The 13,036-nt window shown below is 26.0% G+C and overlaps 1 protein-coding gene across 1 annotated transcript in view; it reads left to right on the forward strand.

Moving 5' to 3' along the window:
- LOC132917368 (tetraspanin-2A) overlaps nt 1–13,036 on the forward strand; it is a 159,819-nt gene that overhangs the window by 123,479 nt on the left and 23,304 nt on the right. The window contains exon 3 of the mRNA XM_060978085.1: nt 8,132–8,308. Within this exon, the coding sequence (XP_060834068.1) occupies nt 8,132–8,308 (177 nt within the window). The remainder of the gene's footprint in view (nt 1–8,131; nt 8,309–13,036) is intronic.

A 13,036-nucleotide genomic window follows, 5' to 3' on the forward strand; every position in this document is an offset into this window, starting at 1 on the left:
ATACCCTAGTAGTACAAAAACTGAAGAACTTTAAAATATTGTTATATGGATGTACTAAAAAAAAATCCAATAATCAGAATTTGAATAACTGTAGGTTTGAAGAAAAAATGGAGATGATCACGCTTGGTGAATCCCGCACACTATAAATGTATAATGTATATATTATATAATAACTACACCAAAGATAATAACTTACAATAAAGACTCAGATATTAAATGTAAACACAAACAATACCTATTATTACAAATCACAATAAATGTATATAAATTATAAAATACTACGAAATATAAATAATTTTGAGAAAATACATAATGTTTAACATAGAAACTTTAAGTGGAAAAAATTGTAATTATTTTTAGATGAAAGGCTTACTACTTTAATATATTTGGTGAAAAAGATAAAATTTCGTGATAGTACCACTTCCGAAAAGATTGGGTCGATTGGAATAACGTTGCAAAAAGTAATTCACTCTCCATAATATATGTATGTATTGTATATATAGTTCGTCGGTGTCTGAGGTACTCGTAAAGTATCTATACTGATAACATACAGGTGTCAAGTGACACTTCAAGCTGGCAAAAAGGGTTATGGGTAAAGTCGTCCTTGACGTTGTGTCTTATTCTTTTTTTTCTCTCAAAACATTACATTATTTTTGCCGGATTTTTTCGAATGACCTTAACTCAACCTTATCACCGATTTCAAGATACGTATACAAAAAATATCAGAGTACTATTGTCTAACCAAACGGTTTTCATACCTCAATTTTTCTGAAAACATTAAGCATCAGCTTATATGTGTTTATTGAATGCGTTATTTGTACTTTATCTAAATATAATTATTAAGTTTTAGTCATACTAAAATAAAAATAAAACTTCACTTATATAATTTATATTATTTTTTATTATTGATTTTTTATTTATACTACTAAATCTACTATATCGATATAAATATGTATTTATCTACCTTACACAGTTACAGATTCAAAATATGTTTGTGGTTTCGAGAAAATTAATTATGTACTATAATAGTTTCACTATGCATAAAATATTAAGGAAAACTTATCTTATCTTAATCTTGTAGTTGAAACAAAAATTAAAAATCTTAGTAATGTGGTTGATAATAATTAACTCAATAACAATTATTATATTATTGTGGTATTATTACTATTTGTATTTTTTACAGGAAATAAATACTGACATAGGATGAAAAATAAAACAAAATATTTAAGTGCTACAATTTATCACGTGCAAATATGGTTTCTTATAATAATTTATAAATGTATTATTACGCACTTCATACATTTTATGAAATTGTCTGCAAGTCAAACCACAAATTAAATCATCGTCTTTGATATGCAATTTCACATATAATTCAACAAACAAAATTGACTGTTAGTGGCGTTAGGCAAAGTATATTTCAGCCATAGGTATTTATTAATTATGCGTAGGTAAAATTTCTGACGTATCAAAAACATCCTTGTAAGAATTCAGCAGAGAATTTATGTACAACGATTGAATGATGGCTTTTTTATATAGCTATTAGCTTCTATGTCCAGCCATTGAGATCGAGCCATAGTCGATAAACATAATTTTAGCTATAACACACGCATAATAATTTTGAGAAAATAAAAATATATTTTATAAACAATACGTGCACTATATTTATCAGTTTTTTCTTAGATAATTTAAATTAAAAATACTCATAACGCCAGTAAAGGATAAATAATAGTAAGCAAATAATTTCACTTTAGAGTAAGACCCATAAATTACGCGTATATAACAACATACACCACATAATATACTGTTGTTATATATTTTGTATATTATAATAATAATATATGCAAACGTTTCATCGATAAATAAATTATTGTAATTACAATAATGCATTATAACTTAGAATACTATACGGATAACGTGCACCCAAAACTATTCTATACATCACACTTGTGCACTTTCGAACGCCCAACGACTCATAAATCTTGAGCATTTGTGTGTATAATATGTAAATATTTTATATGTATACCAACCAACGTAATATTTATACGATAGGTTTGCAAGTGATATTATACAACATAACATTATTATCGTTCCGCGAAGAAAGTTGCCAAATTTAACGATAAAGGTGAAAATAATACACAAAACTATATCAATATCGTTATCATTAATATATAGCACGACATATCTTGTACTGTTGATACAAAAACGGCCAAAAATGCACCAATCGAATTGAAACAAACAACATCAACTTAACAATGTTAGGTTCAAAATTTTTTTTTCCTAATTTTATTTTGACCTAATTATCATATATTTTATTATATTTATATATACGTCATATTTAAATATAATAATTAAAATGTAGGCATTATACATTATATAATAATATACTTTTATAACGGAATGAATTAAACGATAAAACGTTATACATTTTTACGCTCATGAACGATTACAAACGGTCTTGATCAACGATAGGTATACCTAAATATAATACCTACCTTTTTAAAAATACGCAACCGTTTTGACCCTTACTTTATTTTAATGGAAAACGTTCATAATCGTATTTTGTAATAATTTTTAATGCAAACAAACGTCCCAACAATTTGTATTTGTTAATACAATTATTATTGCTTTTAACTGTTTTACTTATAACTAATAATTCAATAAAAACATTAAATTCGTTCATTCGTTGTATTTTAATGAAAGTATATATTTAAAATACGCTTCGTTTGTTTCAAATCATTTTAATACATATTATACCCGTACAATTTATATTTCAAACATTTTGGACGAATTGTTATTCTTGATTTATATATTATATTACGTTTTAAATCAAAATAAAATCCACTGTATTATAATATGTATCAGTAATATAAATGATAAAAATCTTGGAAGTATAGAAACATTTTAAATATTATAATTTGTATACATTGCCTGAATTAAAAGAGTATATAAAAAACCGTTGTTAACATACTTAAATATATTTATAGGTTTATAGAATTGTTATCAAATATCTAAACATTGAATAGAAATAAAAATAATTAAAACAGTGTTTTAAAAATGTGCATCGTATAAAGTGGAATAATCATGCAGCGTATCGAAAAGGTCCACTGAGCATTTCTACTTTTATTTCTATTGAAAATTTATGAAAATCGAAATCAACATGTCATCGTATACATATATGTATGTATATGCGTTATATATTTTATGTATATTGTATACACTGTACAAACTACGTATATATAATATGTCGTGTGCATTTGACGTGTAAACCATACACGCTGCGATGTTGCTAATTTATTCTCGTTTGTTTAGCTAAAAAAAAAGGGGGCTCAGGGACGTAAGAAAACATATCTCTTAAGAGCTTTTCGAAAACCGCATTGTGTACACACGACTGGTAGCGGCAGTCTATCTCCATTCAACTATGCCGCAGTATGATTTCTTAGATTTTTCTATTGGCATTGCACGCTGATGTTTACTGAGATCGAAATAAAACTCGTCTTCAAATGTGCACACATCTGTTGGATTTTTTTCCGTATTTTATTTAAGACAGGCCTTAGCTTTCTGCCTCTCGCGCTTTTTTAATGGTGCCAGCGCATTAGGCCTTTGCATTAAGTGTAAGTAAAGCTCGACAGGCATATAAATCTCCCCAACATCAGTATTCACATAAAGACCGTCGAACAGGAGATGAAAAAAGAGGAACGAATGAAAAGTTGTTTGAGGAAACTTGACTTCACAAAGAACTGCAGCCGTGCGTTTGTGTGAAACGATCTTAAGACGCCCAGTCACCCGTTTAAGACGGTTCGACGAACGTAAAAATGATTGCACACCATCGTCATCCACAAACCTTTATAATAAATAATATGAAATTTTAAAGAACCCAGAACAATAGATATGGCTGCTATTATGATTCGACGGGACATATCTTTTAGCATGCGAAAAGAAAATTTGATAAATATATTATATTTATAATACTATTTTAATATACTAATATACATCACAATAAACCAATATAATTATTATAAGTTTAAATGCTTAAGATAGGTTAAGTTATACTTGTAAATTAATTTTTTTATTAATAAACAGCAGTAATGTGAAACGATTATAAAATTACCTATTTTTACTTAAAATTATATTTTATCTCTAACTTATGTATAATAATAGCTATAAGTCATTATTACCCCATCGGTCTATTGAGTATCTAATTATAAATACATTTTTTAGTAATACAAAATTAACAGTTAACATTTATGATGGCAACTGACGTGATCATTAGCCTTGTAAATGATAAAGCGAAACCAATTATATGATTACTGAAATATACATCAAAATTAAAGTCAAATCTACGTAAATTTTTTAATAATACTATACACCACTTTTACCGATAAAAATGCGTAGAACAAACTAAATGATTTTTGGGTTAAAAAAAAATTAAGACGACTGAATATGTCGACACTACTAAATAAAAGATAAATAAAGACAATTTTTTTTAACTTAATTTTTATTTGAGCTATATATTACTTGCGTTGAACCATACACTTGATTAATGGATAATGCGAATATAAGATACAATAACGATAAATGGTACTAAGTAAAGAAACTTCTTAGTAGAGGTACTTCAACGTGCAATAAAAAACAATATAGATTTATAGAAACCCGGTCAGTCACAAAATTATGCAGGAAACGAAAATCGAAAAAGAAAAAAAATACGTTGATGACGCAGAAAAAGTTTTGTGACTGATAGACTACGACGCGGCGTTGACAACAGTTGGTCAAAAACACATCACGTAATTTTAAAAATATAAAATGTATATTACACTGCGTTTTATGAATATTGTAAATAATTTATTTTTTATTTATTAGAATATTTAAAACACAACATAAAGAAGCAATAGTCTAACGGCACTCGGCACTCTATTATTCACATCCGGTATGCGTAACACATTAATAACTAAAAAAACAAACTAAAAAATGTGTGCACGCATCCGCACTTGAATTATTATTATTAACATGTTCAATGAAAAACGAAAATGGAACTTAAATTAAATATTATGCTTTAAAAAATATTACTATAATGTCACCTCATTAAATGTTTTATAGGATGTCACAACTTGAAAACAAAAACCCTGAAAAAATTGCTCTACTGTATAGTAGTTACGTTAAGTCATGAGTAGGACCACACTATTATGGATGTTACAATTTTCTTCCAATGATAATTAATGAAAATGTAAACGATGAAAAACGATTATGAATAAAGACGGCGTGTCAGCCAATATTAATTTTAAGGATCTTTTGTAATATAATATTTATATTGTAATTACTAATTAGTAATTTATTTCTCCATTAATAATAAGGTAGTCTTAATTAATTTTTACCAATCTATATATTATAATATAATACTAATTGTAGTATTATTTCATATAATATTTATAGTCGTCATAAAGCTGTAATTAAGAATTTCACGCCCTCGTCTCGTGGGTATCAAATTCATGAAGCGCCCCAACTTCAACGCATTTTTATTTTTATCGTAATTTATCGTTTGTGATAATGATTTGAAAAATCCATTAAAACTGCACATAAACCTTAAGGGTTTAAACATCTATAAAACTATCCAAATTTAAGACAATATAGATGTACTTCGTTCTTTATATTTATTTATGTACAATATAATATCATGATTAAAATTAAATTAAATTTACAAAAAAAATAGCCCTCCCTTCATTAATTTAATTTAAACTTTATTTAAGCTCTTTTAAGTGCAGCTCAAATATAATTTACCTACAAAATTGCTAATAACACACAATTATACTCACACAGACAAGTTTATTATTATTTAACATGAACAAATTGCATCAAATTATTATTAAATATTTTGATATTTAAAGTACATAATTATTATAGAAGCATATATTCGGAAATCATAAAATTTAATACAGTTATAAAGTTAAGTAATGTTTAAATTTAAATATCAAATATATATTTATAGTAAGTTGTAATATTATTATATTATTGTACATGGTTCATAAAGCTGTATATTATTTTTCCGGTTACTATAATAGGAATTCAAATTATTACAAGTATATTCAATTTAACGTGAAAGCTTGATAAAAAATATTGCATATAAATGGAAAATATCTAACATGAATAATATTAAAATTTATAACAAAGTCAATATTTTTAATTAACAATCAACAATATATTTCTAAAATTGTTTGTGAAATTCTGACAGTCATGTCTATTTAATTGTTAAAAATAGACTTATTTTGATTAGTTTAAATACTTAAAATGATTTGGTTGTTTAATCTAATAATATCTATACTTTATAACAATTAATAACAACAATAAATCTGTCGTCATTTAGTAATCATCTATATGTCTTCATATAAATTTTATTTACCAATAAAAAATTGTAAAATATATTATGAAAAATTGATGTACAATTAATTTAAAAATAAACAATTTGTATTATAATATTTGTGACTATGTTTCTTTTTACTTAGAAAAATTTGTATTTTTGTTTTAATAGTTTTATTTAGTATGACACCCCTTGGTAATTTCTGTTGCCTCCTCTCCTTAAAACCAACCCTGAGCTGTTATTAACTTGACATGCTCTGACGTGTGCAAAGACATGCGGATGTATCGAAAACCGTGTCGATCGATCACGACCTCCGGGGCGAGATGACACTAAGTGCAACCATCCGACGACGGATTTCCGTCGTCTAAATTATACATAATATTGGGTGAAACACATTACTGAAATAGAATGGAGGCCGAAGGGTGCTTACCTGTTTTTTCTCATTGGTAAAATATTCTACTAACAATATAATATAACGGTTGGAAGAAAAAATATTTAAATTTTTAAAATTTATTGTTGTAAAAAAAACTAATTAATTATATCTTCATTTTATTTTATCATTTGATCATAAACGATAAACCTCTAGTCAGATGGTGAAAAAATAATAAATTTGTTTCGCAATTAAAATTGACGGATTTATTTGTAATAAATATAATATAATAGTTTTGTAATATTTTTTATTTGAATGAATATTTATGTTATTGTATTAATCAAAACTATATGAATAGTGTGGGGGTGATGGTCCTCATACTTTATATTATTTTACTCTATTCGTGTTTTCTGTGATACATTATTGTAGTAGTTGATTGGAAATAATCATAATTTAAGTGAATCTAAATATCCTAAATATCCTATCAATACACGATTGAGTCAAAAGGTACAATAAAGTGCCAATTCAAATTTGTATTGACGTATAGATTATTATGACGCTCACGTGTATATTATTTAATATTTCTATCACGAAATGAACAAATTGAAACTACGGTGACCATATAACATTATTACACTACTTTGTATGTCTTGTACCGTGTTTTCGTATACGTTATTACGCTATGTTCTGTAGCAAATCGAAAACAAAATGAATAAACCAAATTACCAATGCTATTTATAAACAATACATTAAAATGTAATGTCTATACAAACGATAATGTCCAATTTTAAAGATATTATAAAATATTTTTTTTAGTTAAAAAGACATCATAAAAATTATAATAAAGTCAATTTCAATTATTAGTATTACATAGTTATATATATATATTCTTTAAGTTAAATATATATATATATATATAGTTCAATAAGAGATGTTTTATTTATATACAATAGCTTGTTGACGTGGACGAAGAATTCGGTAAGGCACTTTGGAATGAGGTTATAGGTAAATTATGTATTACGTTTAATTTAATTTATTCAGAGTTGAATACCATGGGTTAAAGTGAAAAATTATAGAATTTTGAGGGGGATTTTGAAAAATTTAACTAAAACGGGACTGAGAAAGTAAAGTCGTCTATTTGATTTTAATTTAGCTAAGTGGATGTGTTTTCCCACGTTAGACGTTTGTCAAAGGTTAGGTCTAACTGGTCTAAGTATTTGGTTGTGTCAGAATTTGGTATGGGTTCGATGTTTAAATGCACTGATAAGAGGTTGACTGCGGTGGAGAGCAAAATTAATGAGGACGGATATATCATATTATATTTTTATTGATTTTGGCGTACTTGTGATAATAATAGTAGGATAATACAATATTTAAAATTATAAACTAAGTTGCTTACGTTTTTTTTTTAGAACGCTGGCGTACATCTGTTTTCGTTCTTTGTCCTGTTATTTGGATCCGCTATATTACTCGAAAACACTTCAACGGGATCTGGAATCGTACCAGCAATCAGGGAAAGTATGATGAACTTGATAATGCAATCGCAAAACGAAGCCGCTACAAATACGTTAAACATGATCCAAGAATCGGTAAGTAAAAAATAATATTATATTCTTATGTTGTATTGCCAATATTATGTTTATAGTTACTTATATACTTTATACCTATAATATCAATAAAATGTATATCGTTGTTATCAACATTTTTATTCTATTTGTAATATTATAATATCATAAGGTTCTAAAAACTTTTATACTTTCGATTTTATAGAATCAACGTTCCTAAGATAGGATTTTTGTATATTTTCTTCATTTGTCCAAAAAGCGTTGATAAGACATATGTAACATTATAATATAATGTTATATATTATGTTATATAATATATATTATATAAGTATAGAGCAATTCTTTTGTAGAATAAAACTCATTATTTCGAAATCTATTAATGACAGTGAAAAAATTTTTCTACATAATTTCCAGTCAAAAAAATATATTTTTATCGTTGAAATTTTTTTTTTTTTTTTGTTTCTTTTTTGAATGACAAAATACATTTTTAATTTCATATTCTGTTTCAAAAATTAAAAAAATATATCATTTTTTTTTTTATGTTATTAAATTTTGAAATAATGACTATTGTTTGATAAAAGAATTACTCAGTATTTATCCAAAATATTGTATTTATTTTATCACAATTTGAAAAAATTGTGTTTTATTTTTATCTGAACTCAATCTAAATTGCAACATATATATTAGGTTACGTGCATATATTATATTTATACATTTTATAATACATACGTATTTTATTAATTATCAAATAGCATAATTGGTTATAACATTATTGTTTTTATACATTTATAATATTATTGTTAGTGCACTCCATCATCATGAATGGTTTTTGACTATGTGATGAGTTATTTCTGAATATTTATGTATTCATCTTTATTAACGGGTGGAGCCCTATATACAACAATAATTTTAAATATCGATTAATATTATAGTCAGTACTATTGTCAAAATATGACGTCAGGAGTTCATTATTTCTTGCCGTATATTATCCAATGCAATACTTTTTTTTAACAATAATAATAAAATATATATTTTAATTTTTTTTATATTCGATGAAAGAAAAATACATGATAAAATATAGTGTATCTTCAAAACCCTACACAATGAACAATATTTGGATATTAATATACCTGTCTCATACGGAAAATAATTATTTCCGTTGAACATTATATAATATATATATATATATATTATATATGTTTTCTCACACAAAGGACAAAAGCATTTGGATGAAAGTAACAATAAAAAAATGTATTTTTGTACTATAACCTAAATTCAAACGCAAATCATATGTATTCATTACTATTTAGTTAGCTGCACTATTCCTAGAATTATTATAATACTACTATAAATTGAAAATTGAAATATCTACACTCGTAAAATAATTAAAAATTATTTTATTTAACAATATTACGCTGCTCATATAAATATATAGGTATATGTTTTTTATACTCATGCCCTTTACATTTTATACGTATTTCTCATAATATTATTCAATAAAAAAAAATGTGATAGAAAAATACAGTCATAATAATAATTTAATAATAGTATTATATAAGTAATATACTTTGTATTGTTTATTAGTATCTACCTTTTATTATGATTTACATTTTGGCTATTCCTCAATGATACTAAATACATTATTCTAACTTTGGTTCTTAATTCGAATATAATATAGCCCAATAATATTATTGTTTTATTTATTATATATTTAAAAATTAAAATTATTCATATCAACTTATATTATTATGAATATATATTTCGTCTTAAATTTTTTTGTCTTCATTTTTAAATTGTAATAAATTGATACTTAGAACAGTTTTTAAATGAAAAGAATCTTATTATGTTGTCACTAAACATAAATACTTTTTTAAATTCGAGTCCTCTCTAATGTCAAGTTCCAATTTAATTTTATACCAAAGGTTTGAAAAAAAGAAAGCCGTTAACTTATAACTATATTATATTATATTAAATTGTTACTAATGCGATAGTAGTCATTTTTAAATAAAAAAAAAGATAAAAAACATTAAAGAAATTGAAATTTTAGAATCACTGGTATTTCAATAAAAAAAAATGTATCTACACAAGCTAATTCGCCAATCATGCTTACTCCAATCTATTTATTTAGTAGTTAAATTATTCAAATACTGATTTTTAGTATTATTAAGTATATTAAAAATCATATTTTAAAATATTTTGACTATGACTTGATGGTATACCATATTATGGTAATATATAACTTGTTTTTTTTTAACTGACAACCACCATTTTTTTATACATTCAAACGTTTACATCGCAACAGGATATTTTTGATAATATTATTATTTGAAAATATAGTTATTTTAATTTTTCTCGAAAATTTCAAAAATAAAAGTTCATAAAAATTCTTTATTAGACATAAACACGGAACAATACTTAACGAACTACCTTGTATACATAAGCTCATTGTGAGGTATTTTAAAAGTGAGTATTATTTAGATAGATTCAGTTCTGTCTTCAGTACTATTATAAAAAATCGAATTTCTATGTATGTATATTTAACATGTAAAAAAAACAGTTAATTACATAACACTGACTAATAGTTTGAATAAAATACTATTAGCTCAATATGACAAGTTAACTAATGAAACTCTTATCAGTTATTTAGTTATGCATAGAACAAACACATAGAAAACGTTGGTTTTACGATAAGTCAAGTTCTGAGAAATCACCAACTTTTAGCTAAAATGTAATATATAAAGTAAATATTTAAACTAATAATTCATAATCACACGACGCGTGTAATACGTGGTACACACCAGTTTTTACCTACATCTGTGTACACTTGTGCACAAATAAGTACACAAAGTACATTTGAAAAATACGTTATTTTTATATTTTAAAAAAATGTACCTATTTAAAGTTTAAATATACAATTTAAAATCACAGTTTTAGCCATAATATTGAGTGTGGAGTTTAATATCTGATTGTTGAAAATGCACGACCCAACACTATAATATTCTAATTTCCGAAAATAATACGTATTTTACACAAGCGTGAATGTAATAAAATGTTGAAATTAATTCCGTCGTCATTGGCGTAGCATATACATGCAAAATTATATTATACACTATTTATCGTTATTGCAACAACGCATATACACCTGAATATCAGCTATGTATATATTACATATATTATATTAATGTATAATACGGGTACGTGTATAGTTATGGCGTATGCGACACCGTGTTCGTTGAAATACAACGAGGATGTAATTATTTTATTAATTATTTTCGATAGCGCGTAGTATGGCTAGATGTTATTAATTTTCAAATTTTCACTGGAAATATTAAATTTTAATCCACCAAACAAACAGAAGCACGTGGCCTGGATGAAACCACACCCTACGTAAGGGGGGTAACCAGCTAACCTAAGAGTACGAGGGACCCATGACCCACCACACCAAAAAAAAAAACACACACACGTCACCGAAATGTCAATGAAAGCTGCTGATTTCCCGTTTCATACGGTAAACACATTTCAAAAGTGTGTGTGTGTGTGTGTGTATGTATTAAATACAATTAAGCATGACATAAACAGAGTGAAATCGCACACTGTGCCAAGGTACTTAATGTTGACAAAATCAAAACCTAATCCGATAAACACGTTCCAAGCGATATTTTTAATCAATAACAAACCAACTAGCAGCGAAGTAATTTGATTTTACAAATAATGTTAACATTATGCTCATATATAATACATATAATCTCTACGTATATAATATAAATAATATAATTGTGTACGTACATTAATTTCGTATTGGTCATTAACTGGCAATGTTTATGATAAAGAGCAAAAATATTTTAAACATTTGTATACTATAAATGTTGGGGGAAGGTTACACCTCTTTTATTTGCCTGTTAAAAATGAAAACGTTCATTAAAATTAAACCAAATCTCCGCTATATTGGTGTAACCGATATCAGCTAGTCGTCGTCGAATTAGGACGAACTAAAGTTTTGATCGTTGGGTCTGAGGTATAATTACAAAGGCATTTACGCACTTTCCAATTAGTAATGTGGTCAAAAGGTTTGAGTGGGTGCAATATATCACCATACATTCAGGTTATAGCGGATATGTGAGAAATTGTTTCGATACGTTTAGAAATGAATAGAAGTTATTTAGATGAGTCGACGACGTATAATATAACACAGTGGCGGCGCCAGATATTTTTTTTATCCGGGGGACGATACCGGTCCAAATTGTTTCCTGGTGGGGCATTTATGTATGACAATTCGATCACCCATTAAATTGTTTATGCCATATTTTCAGGAACGTATTTCTAAAAATGTTTCGGGTAGAAAATATAATCAAAAAATATACCTTCTATATTATTATCACAAATGTATTACAGTAAGATTTCAAATTTCTTTCGTTTCCTTTTATTTTTTTATAACAATATTTAACTTTTTATTTTTTAATGTATAAAATTTTAGAAAATTCGCAGTTAGTATTAACTTTATTGAGTATTTGTACTTCTAAATGTGCAAAAAAAGAATATTTAATTTGAATATAACAGTCAAACTTAAAATAATATAACTTAATTATAAAAACTCTTTAAATTATTTAATACTATTTTATATATTAATAATGATTTCTTTATTTACTCACATATTTTTAATATTAAATCATAAGGAGGGCAATGGGGGGACAAACAACTCAAATTTTGGTGTGCACTTTCTCACGCTTGGTCCCGTTTAGCACCGCCACTGTA

Source organism: Rhopalosiphum padi, chromosome 1 (assembly GCF_020882245.1).
Source record: "Rhopalosiphum padi isolate XX-2018 chromosome 1, ASM2088224v1, whole genome shotgun sequence".
Taxonomy (NCBI): domain Eukaryota; kingdom Metazoa; phylum Arthropoda; class Insecta; order Hemiptera; family Aphididae; genus Rhopalosiphum; species Rhopalosiphum padi.